Genomic DNA, 22,434 nt, shown 5'->3' on the forward strand with positions numbered 1-22,434 from the left:
TTGGCTCACTGTCAGTGGGATAGAAATGGAGAAGCTAGGTGTGGAATTAGGGTGACCACATGTCCTGGATTGTGCGGGACAGTCCCACATACTGGTCCTTGGTCCTGCAACCAAACAATCATGTACTGCATTTTATCAACAAATTCAAAACACCACTAATTTACAAAAGAGGTTGATTTGTCCCCGTATTTCAGTCAGATATTCCAACCTGCCTCTTTTGCAGTGACGTTGCACTTTTGACAAACAGACAGACAGCGACAGAGACAGACAGAGAGACAGACAGTGTCCAGTGTCTGTTCTTTTGCTCATCTTTGATTTTTATTGGCCAGTCTGAGATATAGCTTTTTCTTTGCAACTCTGCCTAGAAGGCCAGCATCCCGGAGTCGCCTCTGCACTGTTGACGTTGAGACTGGTGTTTTGAAGGGTACTGTAAATTTGTCCTTTAGTCTTGAGTCCAAATTGGAGATTTTTGGTTCCAACCGACATGCGTCTTTGTGAAACGCGTGTGTGGTTCCCACCGTAAAGCATGGAGGTGGTATTATGGTGCTGGGGTGCTTTGCTGGTGACACTGTCTGATTTATTTAGAATTCAAGGCACACTTACCCAGCATGGCTACCACAGCATTCTGCAGAGATACGCCATCCCATCTGGTTTGGGCTTAGTGGGACTATCAATTGTTTTTCAACAGGACAATGACCCAACACACCTCCAGGCTGTGTAAGGGCTATTTGACCAAGAAGGAGAGTGATGGAGTGCTGCATTAGATGACCTGTCCTCCACAATCCCCCGACCTCAACCAAATTGAGATGGTTTGGGATGAGTTGGACCGCAAAGTGAAGGAAAAGCAGCCAACAAATGCTCAGCATTTGTGGGAACTCCTTCAAGACTGTTGGAAAAGCATTCCAGGTGAAGCTGGATGAGAGTATGCCAAGAGTGTGCAAAGCTGTCATCAAGACATAAAATATATCTTGATTTCTTGAACACTTTTTTTGATTACTACATGATTCCATGTGTTATTTCATAGTTTTGATGTCTTCACTATTATTCTACAATGTAGAAAATAGTAACAATAAAGAAAAACCATGGAATGAGTAGGCGTGTCCAAACCTTTGACTAGTTCTGTGATATAGATATATATAGATATAAGGATGTGTTACTGGTGATGTTAAACACTTCTCCAATAGTTGCTGAGATCTGATATTCTGTGCAGCGTAGGCCAATGTCATATAGTCAACCAATCACATTTGTCAAATCCTTTCAGTCTAAATTCCAGCTAAACTTGGAGACGACCGTTAACTACTTACAAAAAGTGTGCTTCTGATGAAGAGCTTCAACAGTAAGTCAGGAGGATACAGACAGCTCAAGAGGTATGCTAAGATATGCAGAAAAATATACATTTTTGACATAATCATCATGCTTAATTCTATGGCTTTAGATTGCAGGAAAAATCTGTTTCATGCGTTTGAAAAACACAGACCACACAGCAGCCATCTTAATGTACTGGGATTGCTGGGATGCATGACACCCCTGACCACAGCGCACAGAAAAGGCGAAGGTATTTTTTTCTACGCAAATCTCCTTAACGATTATCGTAAACCATTAACTACTGAGCTGTTTTGAGGCTAGAGAGAAATATTTACTACCTCATGACAGGATGATGAATACAAGACCACAAAATATACCGGCAGAAAGATTACCCTGACTAACACCCAACTAGCAACTTTGAATAGCTCACTTGTGGCAGAAGAGCACAGAATAGAAGCCTGCTGGGAAATTGGAACAAGTGCTCTTCCTTAGATCTATAGTACTGGGGCAATGAGGGGCGCAACACCTCATCAAACCAACAGTAACTGGCCAGTACAGCCTAGCTGTCCCTGACTGCCCTCTCCTCACCACAGCACAGTCGAGACATACCTGCACAATGAATTTACATGTCCCCCTCCTGATAGCCAGTATGGTGTTAGGATAATTTACTGTCAGGGGCGCGTACTTCACAAACACATGCCATGAGTTTACAGACGCCACCTGATCTGTGATCACTCCTCTCTCGCTATCCTCTCACAACTAATACCACTAGATTAGCTAGTAATCATTTGTTTATCCTTTTCAGTTGGCAAGTTGAATGGGGATCAAGTGGCGTTCATTCGCTTTTCACCAGGAGGGCTCAGCCTAGGGCCAAAGCAAAGGGCTTGTACCACTGCCCCCCATTTGCAGGGGTAACCATGGACCATACTAATTGGATTAAAAAGGGGACTCTAGATTTTCATTCAGCTTTGACAGCTCTGGGGAAATGTCTAAATGCCATGACGTCAGTTAAACTGAGTGGCAATGACCCACACTGATGACCAACTAACCTGGCCAACAGTCAGGCTGACATTCTTGAAGGAGAAGTTTAGTTATATATTTTCTTATAAAATGTGTTGTTTTTTTTAAATCTAAGCTGCAACATTATATTATATTTTCCTACACAGAGCTGTGCAGGCCAGGGGTGTCCTTATAGTATACCGACACACCCAGCCTGCACAGCTGATTAGGGGAAATGGCTTGAGTCACACAAAATGGAACGTAACAYATAAGGTTCGGGGGGGGTGTCTGGAAACTTCTATTGGGCCAATAAATTTAAAAAAAATTAAAAGCCTTTTGTGTCTGGAGTTGAAATAAATCCAGTGTATTGCATTTTATGAAGAAAAAAAATATTWAAAAAAATATAGGTTGTTACTTTATAACATGGGTGTCAAACTCATTCCATGGAGGGTCAAGTGTCTGCTGTTTTCTCCTTTCAATTAAGACCTAGACAAACAGGTGAGGGGAGATCCTTACTAATCACTTAATACATCAATCAAGGACAAGGGAGGAGCAAAAACCCGCAGACACTCTGCCCTCTGTAGAATGAGTTTGACACGTGCTTTACATGGTGTTATACTTATCTGATACTGTGATGGCTGATACTTAATCAAAATATATATTTCAAATGTTAATATTAAGAAAAATGTGTTTWAAAAAAGTTGGATTATCCCATCTTTCAAGAATCCACAAATGAAAACAGCACAAATGAAAATTGGTAATAGCGTATAGGCTTAAAAGTGCAACTACATGGTTGATTATACAGGTGTACTATCTTAATGTGACCAGTTTCTCACAGCAGGAAAATAATCCTGCAACAACAGGAAATGTTACTTATAAGTACCCCTTTCCTTCAGTCATGAAAAATATTAATATAATTCCACCCATGACCTAATGGCGTCATGGGTGGAATTATATTAATATTTTTCATAACTAATAAACAATTAATTTTTTTACTGCCAAAAATCCAGTGTTTCTATGTGAAACAGCTTTGTTATATTTGAGTTTTGTGTGATGTATACTAAGTGTAATATTGGGATGCATACTCAAAATGTAATACATTTCAACTCTATATCTGACATGGTACAGGCCCATACTTTTGTTTCAAAGTTGAATTATTTAAGACTACCAAGAAACACTCAGTGAACCTAATTTATCCCACTGCAGTAAAAGGTTAATAGATATTTTTGTAGGAGTTGATACATTGAGTTAGTGTAAATCAAGTCTGAAATTTTAAAGTGGAAATTACAAACTTTACAAGCCTTTTTAAACATTGAATACACTACAAGTTTGCGACAACAGTGATCAAATTAAGATACGATATCTGTAGTACTCTGAAAGTGTCTCTTATCTCCCATCCAATCCAATTTTTCCTGACAGGTCATTGAGAATTAATTTACAAATAATGTCCTCACAATTCATCATGAAATGAATTGCTTGTAAAATTAGGCCAATCTGATGGAGTTCAATACAATCTAAATCATTTTAAACAACCTTGTTTACCCTGTTACACGGAAATGAATTAGTGTTTCACTATCTAAAAACACCTCGCTCTGTGAAAGAAATTCCATAGACAAAAGGGACAAAGTTCAATTAGGATGATTGATTGTGCGTCAATTTAAACTAGTCTTAATATCAACGCCTCCGGTCATGTGAAAGCAATGGGCCTCCCACCAACAGCCTTCCTTTACACTTCTACTTAGGAGACTTCCTGACAGAGGCAGGTAGCATTTGTGCAACCCAATAATCTTCCCCCCTTGAACCCCCACGTTGGGGAGAGAAAGGACGTCAATGAATGTTGACCGAGGTCATTAGTCCAACTGTTGAGACAAGCAGCACCTAACAGGAAATTGTCCAACTGGTGACTGGAGAGCCAACACCTTTATGATCTGACTGGATAGGAAGGGGTCAAGGGGCTCATGTTGGTGTATCAAAGTTTATAGATAGGCCTAAATGGGTGTTGTCTAGGGTGAATTTAAAAAGTCTACTTTACCTGAGTGACAGCTAATTTGAGGTCCCAGTTCATCTCAACACCATTGGGACCATTGAGTATGCTCGTGTTAACATCAAGGAGGTTTTAATACCAGTTAGAGATTACTCKATTTCTTGATGAAGACCGGGCTAATCTTTGGTATTCTACAACAAGATAATAAAATAAACTTCTTGCTATGTTCATGATCCATCTACTTCCAGAAACTCCATCCTATATGTTCCCTGTTACTTCTGCAGCCATACAAGAACGCACTGAAATTTTCACGTTTCCTCTCTGGCAGCCATCCAGCAATCCAAAAAAGGCATACCCAGAGTTCGGCAAAATATACATTATACAGTGCCTTCTGAAAGTATTCAGACCCCTTGACTTTTTCCACATTGTTACGTTACTGCCTTATTCTAAAATTGATCAAATCTACACACAATACCCCATAATGACAAAGCAAAAACAGGTTAAGACATTTTCTAATTTATAAAAAATAAAACTGAAATATGACATTTACATAAATATTCAGACCCTTAGTACTTTGTTGAAGCACCTTTGGCAGCGATTACAGCAGAGTCTTCTTGGGTATGACGCTACAAGCTTGGCACACCTATATTTGAGGAGTTTTGCTGCACAGCTATTTTCAGGTCTCTCCAGGGATGTTCAAATCGGGTTCAAGTCCGGGCTCTGGCTGGGCCATTCAGAGACTTGTCCCGAAGCCACTCCTGCCTTTTTTTTGTGCTGTGTGCTTAGGGTCTTTGTCCTTTTGGAAGGTGAACCTTTAACCCAGTCTGACATCCTGAGCACTCTGGAGCAGGTTTTCATCAAGGATCTCTCTGCATTTTGTTCTGTTCATCTTTGCCTCGATCCTGACTAGCTTCCCAGTCCCTGCCGCTGAAAAACATCCCCACAACATGGTGCTGCCACCACCATGCCTCACTGTAGGGATGGTGCCAGGTTTCTTCCAGATGTGATGCATGGCATTTAGGCCAAAGACTTCAATCTTGGTTTCATCAGACCAGAGAATCTTGTTTCTCATGGTCTGAGAGTCTTTAGGTGACTTTTGGCAAACTCCAAGCGGGCTGTCATGTGCCTTTTAACTGGCTTCCGTCCGGCCACTCTACAATAAAGGCCTTATTGGTGGAGTGCTGCAGAGATGGTTGTCCTTCTAGAAGGTTCTCCCAATCTCCACAGAGGAACTCTATAGCTCTGTCAGAGTGACCATCGGGTTCTTGGTCACCTCCCTTACCAAGGCCCTTCTCCCCAATTGCTCAGTTTGGCTGGGCGGCCAGCTGTAGGAAGAGTCTTGGTGGTTACAAACTTCTTCCATTTAAGAATGATGGAGGCCACTGTGTTCTTGGYGACCTTCAATGCTGCAGATATTTTTTGGTACCCTTCCCCAGATCTGTGCCGACACAATCCTGTCTCGGAGAGCTATGGACAATTCCTTCAACCTCATTGCTTGGTTTTTGCTCTGACATGCCCTGTCAACTGTGGACCTTATATAGACAGGTGTGTGCCCTTCCAAATCATGTCCAATTAATTGAATTTACCACAGGTGGACTCCAATCAAGTTGTAGAAACATCTCAAGGATGATCAATGGAAACAGGATGCACCTGAGCTCAATTTCAAGTCTTATAGCAAAGGGTCTTAAAATACTTATGTAAATAAGGTATCTTTTTTTATTTGAATTCATTTGAAAACAATTCTAAAAACCTGTTTTCACTGTCATTATAGGGTTGTGTATGTAGATTGCGGAGGATTATAAAATTGTTTTATCCATTTTAGAATAAGGCTGTAACGTAACAAAATGTGGAAAAGGTCAAGGGGTCTGAATACTTTCTGAATGCACTGTATGTGTTGCCAAAGTTTCCAGAAGCACCCCCACTGTCTGGGACCTGTATCTACTGGCAGTGTGCCTAGCTGGATTATGTTCCTCTCAGGCTCTCCCTAGGTGAGACATCTGACAACTGGAGAGGGACTACGAGGGAAAGTGGAAGGCMGGCGACAGCTGTACTTGAAGCACGCTGATGCAATCCCTGCTACTCATTTCAGACTGAGGAAGAAGGGACTAGGTTTACACTTTGGGGCGGGGGAATAATCTGAGTTCAGTAGGCCTAAGTATGGTWCTGAAGAAAAACAATATAACAAGGAAATCCATGACCAATGAGTGATTTAGTTTTAATTATAATCAATTGTAATTATAATGTGACAATGCTTTGATTAAGTGAATGCTTTGATTAGTAGCTATCAGTTAACAGGATCTGATTCATCTATATCTGGATTAATCACTTGTGCAAATCTTCCTAATAATCAGAACAATGTCAATGTGAGGAAAAGGGTGATTACTGATTGCCTTATCAAATCTATGATGATTAACACTGCCAAGGACAGTGCATCTTCCCAGCTTTGATCCTACATTTGATGCATGCCCTTCCCTTTGAAAAAGTCATAGTCTACACAATGAGTCTTCTTAACACGTTAACCTAATCAAAGCGTGGAAAATAGCTCTTCACACATCAACAGAAACCCCCAATAACATCTGCTACAGGTGGCTGAAGCCACAGCGAAACAAAGTAGGATCATTATCCATGTGGTAGTGGTGAACCTTTAGCCACGGAAAGGAAAACACACTGAGCAACCTCACGGTCTGTCTGAACAGACTGTTTCCAGGCATGTTTTAACATTTTAATGGCCCCGAAACTGACAAGAGCTGTGGTAATTTGTTTCAGACAGGGCTAAATCAAGTCTACCACACAACCTGGTATGCCTGTGTTATACAAAGGATGTTCTTCTTATTTAATACTYTAAGGATGAAATGACAGTGTAATTTATATCCATTAAAGCTGAGATCCCAAAAGGTGAAACAGCACCACTGGTTGACCCCAGGCGCATTCGTTTTTGTTTTGTTGACTAAACAGAAGTGAGGAGGGTAGAAACAGAGATGAGCAGTGTAGTAAAAACAATTGCAACACATATTCTGCGGTTCTAACGCGTGTGAGGGGGGGATCTGTATTCGTTGTATGCAGTAATTACTTTGTTGTAATATCCCAAATGGACGTGGCAGTGTCACCATTAAGGATTCCAGCTTTAACAGCCAAATGAGAACACAATCTTTCATGGGCTTCTTTTCTGAAACACTAAGGTATTCTGGGGTCATGRTCTTTCATGAACATTTAATGAGTTTTGTATGCACTGCAAGAGCAGCTGCCAAAGAATGCACATTGAGACTGGAGAGAGAGTCAGTGGGAGCGGAAATATGCCCCTTGCCCTGTTCCTAGTAGTCTGTACATAGGCTACATGGCCATATGGGAATGAAGGGAAGTATGCAGATAGCAAAATTGTGTCTGGCTAACATAAGCAGATGTATAAATGACAAATGTCAATGATGTTATATTATGTCAGTGAGGGTGGACAAAGATTTCCACCACACAATGAATCACTTTTACTGTCAGGGGACGGTTGAGAGGGGTGTAAAGTAACAAAAGAGTAGAACAGATATATATGATTGTCATGCAACCATGCATACCTGTAGCCACCTAAACGTAGGGGGGCACCGGGGAGCTGGACATGATTTACACAACTTTCCAAAATGAAAAGCTAAAGTTGAATGAGGCCAGCGTCTAATCGAGGCATGTAGCTAGTATCCACTGGTTTATATAAATTATTTGGCACGCTAGCTGGCTGTTTGCGACTGACGGACTGTTATTTAAATGCCGCCCCAAACGAACCGTATTGAGCTAACGTTCAACGAATGAGTCAGCCATGTGCATCGCACGCGCGACTCGCCGACTGACAGAAAACAATCTAGAGTAGAACGTGCGGTAACTGTATTATGCATTAGTTTTTTTGTTTGTTGGTTTTTATGCCATTGCCAAATCAGAATGTATTTACGTGGCTTAGCCATACAAGGAAGTGCAATAATTAATTTCACTTTATGAAATGCAGCCAAAAAGGAATACAAATATTTGATTATGCATGCACTACGCCTACCACTGTATTTGGCTACCTAGCTTGCTGTGCTCGTGTGCCCGCTACCCATTTGTGAACTCACCTGTTTTAAACCTGAGGTCGTCATCTTCTGGTGAGCCGAATTCTTTCAGGAGGGACATGAACAGGATACCAAAGGCGTTCTGGATTCCGAACACCGCTCCATTGCACCACATTGCAGCCAGCATAACCACCCAACCCCATCCTCCTTCTGGATGCACGAACTCGGGCTCCTCCACAGCCACGAGAACCTGCTCTTGGATGGTTCCTTTACTATCCCCGTTGTCGTTCTTTTCCTCAACATCGTCCGAGCGCTTTTCCTCTGCTTTCATTGGTGTCTCCTCTGCAGGCTCCGCAGCGACCGTTTCTTTACTTGAATCAGATTCAATGTCTGTCATGTTGGTACCTGCTGTCATTTCTTGGTGCGACTGTGCAGATTTTTAACACTGTCAAATATGATGACAGCAATATACCGGTAACTAGTCTAAATGGTGAGCTCTCAAGCTGCAGCCAAACTCAATTGAAGAGAATCAGATAACGGTATGCCCCTAAACGTGTCTATCTACAAATAGGAATACTTCGCATCTCCTTTCAGCGAATTGCTACCTGGAAGATACACCCATTCCGAAGCCGTATTGAAAATTTCTACCTCCAGCTCGCACTGTCTGTAGTGTAAAACACCAGTGTTGCAATATTGTATAAATAGATACCCGGGGGGCGGGTTGTGCATACATTATGCCGGTACCTGTCGCTGATTGGACGCATTGCTGTCTTTTTAAAGTATGACGCCAGAGCATTGAATAATTACTGTAGCGATTGAAAAATGTTAAAAAAAACATTCTTAAAGAGAAGATCCAGAGCACATTTATTTCCCCTGGTTATACAGAGGAGATAACTTCTGCTTGCAAGGAAAAAGTTAATTTAGTTGTCTCAGAACTATAATTTGTGCTGTATTGAAGTTAACGTCCATAATCCAAAAAATGTAATCAATCCGGATTAATTTTTACATACAATGGCGGTTAGGGAGGGGCGATTACCTGTTTTCATAAATAGCCTATTACCCAAAGTTTTCTGAATTATCCCTATGATTAGTAGGCCTATACATTATTTAAAAAACGAAATCTAACACTTTTAAACATAACTTCCTTTAAATAAGACTTAATTATACGATTTTTGCTATTGATTTCAATATAACACCATAGCCAAGGTGGCACAGCGGTCTCAGGCACTGCATCCCAGTGGTTCGATTCCAGGCTGTATCACAACCGGCCATGATTTGGAGTCCCACAGGGCAGTGCACAATTGGCCCAGCATCATCTGGGTTAGGGTTTGGCCTGGGATAGGCAGTCATTAAGTGACAATTTGTTCTTAACTGACTTGCATAGTTATATAAAGGTTCAATAAAAGAGAATATTAACTATGAATTTAGCAGCTCAATAGTCAAACAGCGACCTCTTGTACAAAGTTAACTATCCCCAGAAACATCCAGCAATTTAACACCAATACTTCTGATTTCCACATCTGCCGGCAAATGTTTCATACCTGGAAGCTGACTGAAATATACCAAGTTGTCTAATTACAGCTGTGATTTGTTCATAAGGAGGCAAATCTTTATACCTAAAGGTTTGTGGTGGCAGTGAAAAATATCATTATTTCCTCTCACAATTTTTAAAAAACATTTCTGAATGTACCAGAGCTAAATAGTACATCRATGAAAAGAACAGCACGAGACAAGATGTACAAAACAAATTTATTCATTGAGAACTGTTCCTCGTTGTACGCGAAGTTTAAAATACAGAAAATAAAAAAGTATTTTAGATGAATGACGGCTAATTCAATTTTTTCTTATGCACCCAGACTGCCTACCATTCACACAAAACCTTTCCAACATCAGCAACAGAATGAAGACGATTTGTAAGGCATTAAAAAGATGTCGATTAGCACACSACCACATTGTTGTCTTGAAACATTGACGAACATACCTGCAGAAGGTAAACATGTGTGTGGGGGTCATTCTTTTCATCATTTATGACAATTCTGAAGAAATCAGTCAACATCCACAGTTAACTTGATGACGTGAGCTTGTGAAATGTCCATTAAAGCCTGGGAAGACTTCACTCTACTTCAGGGGTTTTCGGGGACGTCTCTCCCGCGACAACAGCAGCGGCTGCCGGGCCCCTCCTCTTCCTCAGACCCTTCATCTTACGTGTCTGGAGCTTGGCCAGATCCTGCTTCTGCATGTGCAACCTGCCAAACTTGGTACCAAAGGTATCGTGGGATATGTTCTTCTTCTTCTTGGGCTGTAAAGAATAGGAATGACAAAGAGCAACATGAGGACTTCGATTGCCTTGAAGTTTCATTTCAATTAAGACAAGACGTTTAAAAAAAAGCAACCTCATGCGCCATTCTACATAGCGGCTGTTGAAAGAGCGTGAAAAAGATGTTGACTGCAACTAGACATTTTTCCTACCTTCAGAGCCTTGGGCTGTTTGTGAGCTGTCTTGTACAGGTCGTCTGATGCCAGGTGGGTTCTCCGCAAGATAAAGTCAAAAGACGGCCCAATCTCCTCCAGCTCAATCCTTGGGGTCCGACATCCAGACTTCTTCAACAGAGATCTGGAGAAAACAAAGAGCTTTGACTCGTGATCATTTCAGGGGGGTGAGATGGACGGTAGACACTAACTTCACAGAACGTGGTAACGTCCCAAATGGCACCCTATTCCTTTTAAAAGGGCCCATAGGGCTCTGGTCAAAAGTATTACACTACATGGGGAATAGGGTGCCATTTGGGACACAGCACATATGTCATAATCTAAATCGGGAATAATAGGAGACACTGGTAGATGGTCCAGCTGTTAGAAGGCAGACATACCTGTAGCTGCGCATGTAGATTTTCCCCTCCAGAGCAGTGAAGTGCAGGACATGCTCCAGACCAGCCAGGCGCACTGAAGGCACAACAGGACCTCTGAAGAAGTCTGAATAATAAAACAAGTTAGAGTAGAAAATGGTCAGTAGTGTCGTTGACATGAAATGCAATGTTTTTATAAGACCAAAAATAATGGAGGATTTGGTAAGTATTGATTATCTTAATGTTTTCTAGTTAGAGTAAATGTGTCTTAACTAAAGGGGAAATCTTATCACTAAATTCAAAAGTTTAGCGTAGACTAAATTGTACCTGTAAGAAGGCTCTTTAGGCGTTTGTGGTCATTCTCATGGTCAAAAGCATCCCCTGCGAACACCAGCATTGGTTTAGTCCCCTCGGGACATTTGCTGCTCTGCAATGCATTGGAAACCGAACATAAAGTTACAGGAGGAAAAGTACAATAAATGCACCATGTAAAAATAGACATGCTGAACACAAACAACTTAATTTGTTTACAATCCAAGTGTGCCTGTTCCAGCCATTAGTGTTTTATCTGTAAAACTACAATTTTCCAAATTAATATTTTTTTTTAAAAATGGGAAGACAATGCATCTAGAATAGTGTTTAGAGGAAAGTTCAGTTCTAGATGTTAATTCAGGCCACCGGGAGAGAATGTAAATGAGGTGTATTCATTTGGTCTTTTGTAGCAGACTGTGGACAAAGACAAGGCGATGAAACACTCAGTGTTAATGAACTAAGATTCTGGCAGAATGAGAAAGTACAGTGGTGTCATGCTTAAAATAAAAGGAAACATCACCTTGATGTCACTTAGGGACTTATACTTCTCAATGCCAAGCTCAATCATATCCAGCACATGGAAATCAAATAGACGACCTGAAAAAAATGAAAAGGTCAAACCCTTATCTGCTGTGAAACGTACCAGACATCTCCTACTGATAAAATATAAAAATGTTTACCAAATATGAGATTGTTTGGCCTTTTCTTGTTGTGTGAGCCAAACAAAAAGAGAGAGCTATCTGTTTTCTTCGAGAAGAATTCCTGTAGACAGAGACAAAACACCGATGATTGGGAATTCTTACATAATCCGCAGGGAGTGACGATTTAAGTGCTGTGAATACACATTTTAAAATGATGCTAGTATGTCTACAGTGTAAAATACCGCTTTGACTACTTGCAGGTGAATGTTCACAAATGATCACAATCCCAAACAATTGGTATGTCCAAGTTAAACAACGCTGATATCAAGCGGAAATGAATTCATGCAACATATTTAGTTAACTGACCAATGATGTAGAATCCTCAAATGGCCTAGTTATATTTTTCCTGGAAGGAAAAACAACATTTGGAAAAAACACACATCTCAAGTACCGGCAATTGACGGATTAGTGTTTATGCCTTATTATTTCAGTAAACTCAGTCCTTCATGCCAAAGTATTAAATATCCACTTTTCAACGACAGGGGAAAAATAAAACATGAACACTAAATACAATATTTTCAGTACAACCAGTATACTGGGTTTGTTTGAAGACTAACTTAAGTAAAGTTAGAATCCATCACTTACTTTTTGTACAGTACAGCACTTGGTTTCTTCAGGGCATACTGGAGAGAAAAACACAGAGTTATCTAGCTGGCACTCAAACCTTGACAGTCTTCATGATTCTAGATGAGGAGGAGGGCCGACAGTCAGAAAACGTACAATGTCTTTCAATGCCTGAGTGACAGTCATACTGGTGTTGCCTCCTTTCATAATCATGGCATTCTTGATGTTCTCTGTAAGCTTGGGGGCTCTGTTGTCAAGGAAGCGCTTGGCCCTCTTCGTCTTAGGTTTTCTGAGGAGACATTCGTTCAACAAAAGACACTTCAGCTATGGCACACAGGGACATGAGTAACACAACACAGATGATCGGACATAGCTCTTCCATCTAGCGAAATGCACTCAACCAACACTGTTTGGAAGTCTAGCTAGCTAGTTAACATTAGCTAACTACTTGCCCAATACCAATTATTGGTATACAGTCAAACAAAGCACTGCAAAAACGTGTAAAGTTCTCTCAAGCCAGTGTTGAACAAAATTACATTTGAGCTTCCTCTACCCCTTGTCTGTGCGGTTGGTCCTTATGTAGGTTCGAAATTTGAGACATCCACAGGAATGTATTATTAAACCGACTTTTCAAAACGGTGATTTATATAACCTGGCACTAGCCTAACATTACTTCTTATAGTCCAAGTACCTTACATGTTCTGTTTAGAGGCGAATTGGCTCTGGCAACAATCTCAACTGTCGTTCAGTACTTTCATATCACATCAAAATACATTGTTTTAACACAGTTGCAGCCAACAGTATTTTTCAGTGCCAACACGTTTGTGGTGTCCGCCTTCCGTTTACACAGGTGTTCGGAGACGCAGATAGCTAATTTGCACAGGTACGCCTTAGGGATGGGCAGTGGGCTTCTTTTTTTTTTTTTTTTTACTGTTTGAGTACTGGCAAGATTCCCCCCCCCCGAGGCCCACACTGGGAAAAAAGGAGTGCATTTATCTATATGCCAACAGTGCGCAACAATGCCTAATTTACCATAACAGATCAATCCTAATTGTCCCACACACACAGTCAATAACAGGTACACTTTAAGATTAACTTATTTAAACCGTAATATCAACTGGTTATATTATATCATGGAATTGTATAGTTAAATAAAGGTCACATTTTTGTTTTTAAACAAACAAAAAAAGACCTATCTACAAACAGGCAGTAACCTCCAGTGCTTGCAGAAGCCTATGGCTGTGCAATGGCATAGGCTTGTTTTGTTAATTTCGTAGACAAGATGCTCTTATTTTCAGAGCCCTAATCACAGTCAAGACACAGCTACTTCAGTTAAAACGAGAGGTCGGCATGGCCGATTAATTAGGGCTGATTTCAAGTTTTCATAACAATCGGCAATCAGCATTTTTGGATGCCGATTACATTGCATTCCACGAGGAGACTGCGTGGCAGGCTGACCACCTGTTGCGCGAGTGCAGCAAGGAAGCAAGGTAAGTTGCGAGCTGGCATTAAACTTAGCTTATAAAAAACAATCAATCTTAACATAATCACTAGTTAACTACACATGGTTGATGATATTACTATTTTAACTAGCTTGTCCTGCGTTGCATAAAATCAATGCGGTGCCTGTTAATTTATCATCGAATCACAGCCTACTTCGCCAAACGGGTGATGATTTAACAAAAGAGCATTCGCGCCTTTTAAAATCAATACACAATAATATTTTTTTAAGCCTGCATATTTAATTAAAAGAAATTCATGTTAGCAGGCAATATTAACTAGGGAAATTGTGTCACTTCTCTTGCGTTCAGTGTAAGCAGAGTCAGGGTATATGCAGCAGTTTGAGCCGCCTGGCTCGTTGCGAACTGTGTGAACACCATTTCTTCCTAACAAAGACTCATTATTATGCCAGATTTTTACATAACATTGAAGGTTGTGCAATGTAACAGCAACATTTAGACTTAGGGTTGCCACCTGTTCGATAAAATACGGAACTGTTCCGTATTTCACTGAAAGAATAAACATTTTGTTTTTGAAATTATAGTTTCTGGATTTGATTTGACCATATTATTGACCCAAGGCTCGTATTTCTGTGTGTTTATTATAATTAAGGCTTATTTGATAGAGCAGTCTGACTGAGCGGTGGTAGGCAGCAGTAGGCTCGTAAGCATTCATTCAAACAGCATTTCCCTGCCTTTGCCAGCAGCTGTTTGCATTGCTTGAAGCATTGAAATACAAATGGCAGAGATAAATAGTCCTATAAATTCCTATAATAACTACAACCTAAAACTTCTTGACTGGGAATATTGAAAACTCATGTTAAAAAGAACCACCAGCTTTCACGTGTTCTCATGTTCTGAGCAAGGAACTTAAACTTTAGCTCTTTTACATGGCACATATTGCACGTTTACATTCTTCTCCAACACTTTTTTGTTTTTGCATTATTTAAACCAAATTGAACATGTTTCATTATTTGAGACTAAATTGATTTTATTTGTATTATGTTAAGTTAAAATAAGTGTTCATTCAGTATTGTTGCAATTGTCATTACTACAAATTTATATATATATATAAAATAAAAATGGCCCTAACAGTTTGCAAAGTAGCCTTTTGGAAATAGACGGGATAATTCCAAAACTGCAGCTCGTTGGAAAGTAGTTAGAATGCTCGATAGCAGGCAATGTGGAAAAGTAATCTTTAGACATGTACTGGGGGACAGAAATTGTGCTTGAAAGGTAACCACAGGTTGTTTCCCCCACAGGCAGGCAGAGCCGCGACGTTCTATTACCAACTGGGACTATTGCCGAAAGGCCAGTTTCTTTGGCAATGACGGAGTGGAAAGTTAGCTAAAAAGACTGGTACACAGACTAGTTCCAAGTCGGTTCTATTCATCGATTGCTTCAGCAAGGGGTAACAAAGTTTCCTCGCGTTGTTAAGAGTCGCTAAAGGTAGTTCACATCTGTGAATGGTTTAACTTGGCACATTCAAAAAAGCATGAAGGCCTACACGCCTGTAACATGCTGACCACAACGCTTGTGTGTGCGCATGTTGATTTTGTCCACCCACACCAGACGCAATCAGGACAGGCAGGTTGAAATTTCAAAACCAACTATAATGTTTCGGGGACCGGTCGAAAAGCATTAAACATTTTTGGCAATTTAGCTAGCTAYCTTGCTGTTGCTAGCTAATTTGTCCTGGGATATAAACATTGGGTTGTTATTTTACCTGAAATGCACAAAGTCCTCTACTCTGACAATTAATCCACAGATAAAGGGGTAAAAGTTTGTTTCTAGTAATATCTCCTCCTTCAGGCTTCTTCTTCTGAATTTATATAGCGGTTGGCAACCAACTATAAGGGCATTACCACTACCAACTGGACTGGAGTGTGGAACTCAGTTCATCTTTCAATCACCCACATGGGTATATGCTCCTAAAAAACAATGAGGAGATGGGAGAGGCGGGACTTGCATCGTGTCAKGCGTCACAAATAGAACCAAGTTCTACTTTAGCATCTGGCTACGCAGACGTGCGTGAGCAGTGTGGGTGCAATGATTGAATAACATGCATGTGCACATTTATTTTGCGACAGCACGCACGCATGTTGATTTTGTATCCCCACACCAGACACGCAGGTTGAAATATCAAGAACTCAAACAATTATTTTAATTTAAGAACAGGTCGAAAAGCATTAAACATGTATGGCAATTTAGCTAGCTGTTGATAGCTAATTTGTTCTGGGATATAAACATTGGGTTGTTATTTTACCTATAAATGCACAAGGTCCTCTACTCCGACAATTAATCCACAGATAAAACAGTAAASCTAATTTGTTTCTTGTCATCTCTCCACCGGGCTTCTTTTTCTTCTTTGGACTTTATGGCGGTTGGTAACCAACTTCACAGCATTACTACAACTGACCAGAGAGTGGACCTAAATTAATCTTTCAATCACCCACGTGGGTATATGCTCCTGAAAACCAATGAGGAGATGGGAGAGGTCGGAAGAGCGGTTTGGTCAGCATGTAAGGTACATGTCGGAAGAAAAAAAAAAGTAAAGACAGAACTGATGGAAAGAGAATGTTGGTAAACTTTCCAAATCGAGAAGAAAAAATGCTAGACAATGTGGGATATTTGTGTCGGTAAAATAAATTGAGAAACTCCGGTGGTAACGCTTTAATGCACAAAAATATACTTATATTATATACATTTGGGAGTCACTCTGACGACGTGTGGTCCTCCCACTACGATTCGTCGGGAAAGCACGCAGTTTTAGGCTACATATGAAATACATTATGTATTTAACATGGTGGTGAAAGTACAAGGTGACGAACTTGATGCACCTTTCCAATAAATATTGAGGGTCTAATTCTAATGACCAGATACTTGGCTGCCGTTGAACAAAAAAATAACCTCGCCATGTCCGCGAACCTTTGGCTAGAGTGTACGTGCCAATACCAGAGTAGGCACACTAGCTATTTAACGCAACATGTGAGAAAACCCATCAGCGGAGTTGCAATTGCGATGCATTTTTATGTGCACTGCATCATCACGCATAGCAGTTTATCCACAAATCAATGTAATTMAATTATCTCCGGCCGTAAAATGCGAATTTTATGCGGATTTCAGTATATTCGCTCGAAAATCTGTCGCCAATTGGATGGACACCTAACTAGTTAGATTTATTAGGCAAGCTAGATAGCCAACGCTACATTGTTAGTTTCCTAGTAAGTGACTTCGTTAACTACATAAATACTCGTAAGTTATAGTTTAAGGGTAAAAAACACATTAAGCATGACATACTTTGGTTGATAAAAAAAACAACTTACATTACTCCTCCGTATTGTTTCATTTTGAGGTCTTCACTCGTGTGCTTGCTTCAAAATACTCCACGTGAATATTACAGCAGCGGGAAATGTCGCGGTTAATTTTGCGTCACATCCGTCGTTCTGTACAGTGGATACATGTGCAGTACTCTCATGTGGCCATTGGGTGACGATAGAGAGCTATAATCCCGTCGATAACTCAACACCAGGGTAGAACGACTGTCCCCTTGCATTGAGGATTAAATTGAAGGCCGACCGCGGTATTTAGCAGGCATTGTTTCCAGAAATCAGGATCCCCATTATAGTGAACGGGATTTTATTTTTATTAAACCAGGTGGGCCAGTTGAGAACAAATTCTCATTTACAACTGCGACCTAGCCAAGATAAAGCAAGCAGTGCGACACAAACACAGTTACACATAGGATAAACAACCGTAAAGTCAATAACACAATAGAAAAGTCTATACAGTGTGTGCAAATGAAGTAAGATTAGGGAGGTAAGGCAATAAATGGGCCATAGTGGCGAAATAATTACAATTTAGAAATTAAACACTGGAGTGATAGATGTGTAGAAGATGAATGTGCAAGTAGAGATACTGGGGTGCAAATGGCGATCTTCGTTGTCAATATTCGTYGATATTTTTTTTTTTAACACAATCATGGTACCATTAATTGTTTCCATTTCATCAGATGTGTTCTTGAACCGATTACCTTATCACAGAGTACGTTATAAGGATAATTTAGTTGCTAATGGCAGCCTGCAGTACCTCGGTCACCGTCCAATTTGAGACACTCAGAGTGCAGCACTGAGCCTAGAGTAGCTCAAACGGCGCATGAAATGTTTCCAAAAACTCCAGATGGCACACGCTGAAATGACACTTCCGGATCAAACGAGCGCCCCTGAGCAATCTCATAGGAAACAATGGGGTAAAGTAATCGATTACTAAATTCATATTTTTTGGTTTATGGTCAAACCCAACACCAACCCAAACTCTCTGAACTTGTTTTCATTGTGATTTATTTTAAATGTTAACTTGTGTATCTTAAATACATTCATGAAAGATAACTTAGTACATATAAAATACAGGACATATTTCCGAGATTTAAAAATGGCGAATTATATTAATTTAAATGCAAATAAATTGAGATATTGTAGGTGCACATTTTAACCAATAGCTGTCCCCAGCAGACTTCCTTTGCTTGCAGCATAATCGTCTTCCTGAGACTGCCTATCCCCTTGAGCTGAGTTTCCCCAAACTCGGTCCTGGGACCATGTTTTAGATAACAATATAAAATGTGCAGCTTGGGCCATGAGACATAGAAATTGAATGTGAACCTTGTAACTTCAAATGTTTATCAATGTATTTAACATCTTGAAATCGTGACCAGTCATGCTCCGATTTGGGAGGTCAAGCATCAGACCTGATCCTAACACTTGATTATTAATGCCATATATATTTATGTGCATGTTGGATATTCTACAGTTTTAGCTCAACGCACAGTGGCCTGGACTTACTGCTTTACTTCAACTTATGCCCAATGCTGATAAAAAGTCACACAAAAGAGTCATCTTTATTTATTAAAGCATCAAGCTCATAGTACAGATATATTTAGCACATCTTGACCATCCAAAGAATAGCAAAATAATTAGAACAGCAAAGTTTTCCCTTAAGTACATCCTGTAAGTTCACCCTCACATCAGGGGAGGTGTTTGACTTTTCCCTTGCCCAGAAAACACAGCACGGGATTTTAAAACGGTAAGGCGAGAACAATTTCATGATCCAAATAGTTTCTAAAAAAATAAGTTTGGAACACTGGTTTTACAACAAAAGGGTTGGACAAAAACAAAATATGGTTGGTCCGTAGGCAAAATTGCACCCCACCCCCAATTTTTTTTGAAGCTATGTTCCAAACCAACCCATACGCAGATCATCAAGTCTAAATATGACTTCATCCAAACAGTAACCGAAAGTTACCTTTTGTGAAATGTGCTGGTGCCTATTCCCTAAACCAGTCAATACAGCTCTTAGAACAAAGGAGGCTGGTCACTACAGGCAGAATGACATTTCAGGTAAGGATACCTGGCGAAGATTGGTCCTCAGAAGATTTTTTTTTWAACCATTCCAAAAAGCCAGACATGGAGGGAAGATTTTCCAAATTGTCAACTTAACCCAGGTCCTTACATGAAGAACTAATTCTAGTGGCCCCCTTGCAACGTCAGTTACAATTTTAGCCTCCTGGGGAGAAATGGATTTCGTCGTCTACGGTACACCATCACACTACATGACCAAAAGTACAGGGACACCTCAAACATCTCATTCCAAAATCATGGGCATTAATATTGAGTTGGTCCCCCCTTGCTTTTAAAAACAGACRCCACTCGCCTGGGAAGGCTTTCCACTAGATGTTGGAACATTGCTGCGGGGACTTTCTTCCATTCAGCCACAAGAACATTCGTGAGGTCGAGCACTGATGTTGAGCGCTAAGGCCTGGCTTCACAGTCAGCGTTCCAATTCATCCTAAAAAGTGTTCGATGGGGTTGATGTCAAGGCTCTGTGCAGACCAGTCAAGTTCAACAAACCATTTCTGTAAGGACCTCGCTTTGTGCACAGGGGATATGACATGCTGAAACAGGAAAAGGGCCTTCCCCCATTGCCACAAAGTTGGAAGCAAATAATCTAGAATGTTATTGTATGCTGTTGAGTTAAGCGACCCCTTTACTGGAACTAAAATGCCTCGCCCGCACCATGAAAAACAGCCCCTGGCCATTACTCCTCCTGCACCAAACTTTAGTTGGCACTATGCATTGGGGGCAGGGAGCGTTCTCCTAGCAACCGCCAAACCCAGATTTGTCCATCGGACTGCCAGATGGTTAAGCATTATTCATCGCTCCAGAGAACACGTTTCCACTGCTCCATATTCTAAAAAGGCGGCAAGCTGTACACTCCAGCCGATGTTTGGCTGGAGGAATAATCACCAGCCGGTGATTTTGGGCTGGTGTACAGCCATAGAAACCCATTTCATGAAGCTCCCAACAAACAGTTCTTGTGCTGACGGTCCAACCTGCCTCTGAAAGCAACCGAGAACTAAAATATATATACCTATCAAAAAACGCACTTCAGCACTCGACAGTCCTGTGAGCTTGTGTGGGCTACCAATTCGCTGCTGAGTCYTTGTTGCTCCTAGATGTTTCCACTTCACAATAACAGCACTTACAGTTCACCAGCTCTAGCAGGGCAGAAATTTGACAAACTTACTTGTTGGAAAGGTGGCATCCTACGACGGTGACACATTGAATGTCAAAGCTCTTCGTTAAGGCCATTCTACAGCCAATGTTTGACTATGGACATTGTACAATGTATAGAATTGCACACACGTCAGCAACAGATGTGGCTGAAATAGCTGAATACACAAATTTGAAGGGATTCCAGACTTGTGTGTATAATGATCCATTCTCTGGTGTTTTATAAGCTTTCTGAACAAGCTTGATCTTACAGTTCCTAACATAGTGGGGCAACGCAGCACAGGTTATAACGCTCAGAAGTGCTAAAGGCAGGCCAGAAACGGCAGTCTTAAAATAAAAACAGCAGTCAAACAAACAAAAAAATGTTCCCTAACCACCCCAGGTTTGTCAGCAAATTCAAATCAATCTGCATTCACTGGCAGGGGAAGCATCATGAATATTACTGACCAGCCCAAGAAGACAATCACACATCCTAAAAAGATATAAGAAACTCAAAATGCCAAACATCAATATCTGTATAGTAACCATATAGATGAGGGCCTGCCTTCAGCACTAAGGTGGCAAAGTAAAAACATTAACCCCAACCCACCTGTTCAATAAAACATCAGGATGCCTCAGTCCCATCTACATTAGCTGATAAAACTGGAAGGTGAAGCACATCACTCTACACAGGAGGAACAGACCGCAGCACACTACACTGTCAAGCAATACAGAACTAGTAGTCACATGCACCACAGCGTCACAGGATTTTTCCCCTCACTGAACAAAGGGTATGGATTGTGCTCCAAAAAAACTGCAGTGGAGTCACATTTGGGACCAATTCACTGCAAAATGTCTGCGCACAATAAAATTAATAAAATGGTTTATGCAACAGTTGTGTGGAATGATCCGGGATCACCCTGGCATGCTCAGATTGGTGGGCCTCTATTGTGCGCTTACTGATTCCTGTATAGGGGGGAAAGAGAGGATGTACATTGTTTATGAAAGAAATGCTTTGCTGGGCAACCGCTGCACTAAGCAGAGTCTGAGTCATTATCTCCATTCAGGGACACACGATGCAGCCAGGAGCGCCACTGTCAAGCATGGTTCTGGGGCCAGCTGACAGTCTCACAGGGTGCTATGGGGAGACCCGCTGGGCCGGGGGACAATGGCTGACCACGCTGGATGGCAGAGGGCATTGTTCTGGCCCACACCACAGCGACAAGGCGACTACTGAGTCTCGAGTCATTTACATTCAGATAAAGCCCCTCAACAGGCTCCTCTAGTCTAAACATGGCCCTCAACATTCACGGTTGGCACAGCCTTTGTTCTTACATGACGTGTCAAGTTTGAACTTTTTATAATGTATTCAATTATTATTGGATAAATTAAGTGTTTAAAACAGAGTATACTATGAACCAGACGCTTCCTGTTGGTGCAGTATACTTAAGCATTAAGGCACAAGGGGGTGTGGTATACCGTCTGATATACCACAGCTTTCAGCCAATCAGCATTGAGAGCTCGAYCCACCCAGTTTATAAATGTAGGAGCCTTGGTGTAAATGTAAACATGTATTACACATCCCATACCATGAAGTACACAAKTGGACATTTTAAATTTACACTAACGCATACTGTTGCATGGGAAAAAGTTG

The 22,434-nt window shown here is 40.9% G+C and overlaps 2 protein-coding genes across 2 annotated transcripts in view; both read right to left on the reverse strand.

The window, feature by feature from the left end:
- The window catches only part of LOC111954288 (monocarboxylate transporter 10), a 49,637-nt gene extending 40,659 nt beyond the window's left edge, over nucleotides 1–8,978 (reverse strand). The window contains exon 1 of the mRNA XM_023973902.2: nucleotides 8,377–8,978. Within this exon, the coding sequence (XP_023829670.1) occupies nucleotides 8,377–8,728 (352 nt within the window). The 5' untranslated portion in view covers nucleotides 8,729–8,978. The remainder of the gene's footprint in view (nucleotides 1–8,376) is intronic.
- Nucleotides 8,979–10,048: 1,070 nt separating this feature from the next.
- On the reverse strand, nucleotides 10,049–17,671 carry LOC111954579 (ribosome production factor 2 homolog). Its single transcript, XM_023974424.3, has 10 exons — nucleotides 17,562–17,671; nucleotides 12,893–13,025; nucleotides 12,758–12,795; nucleotides 12,479–12,518; nucleotides 12,152–12,233; nucleotides 11,992–12,068; nucleotides 11,487–11,586; nucleotides 11,184–11,286; nucleotides 10,783–10,927; nucleotides 10,049–10,612 (listed from the first exon to the last, which is right to left on the reverse strand). The coding sequence occupies exons 1-10, from the start codon at nucleotides 17,582–17,584 to the stop codon at nucleotides 10,427–10,429; spliced, it is 927 nt and encodes a 308-aa protein (XP_023830192.1). The 5' UTR covers nucleotides 17,585–17,671; the 3' UTR covers nucleotides 10,049–10,426.
- Nucleotides 17,672–22,434: the final 4,763 nt, after the last annotated feature.

The sequence above is a fragment of the Salvelinus sp. IW2-2015 genome, linkage group LG28, assembly GCF_002910315.2.
Source record: "Salvelinus sp. IW2-2015 linkage group LG28, ASM291031v2, whole genome shotgun sequence".
NCBI lineage: Eukaryota > Metazoa > Chordata > Actinopteri > Salmoniformes > Salmonidae > Salvelinus > Salvelinus sp. IW2-2015.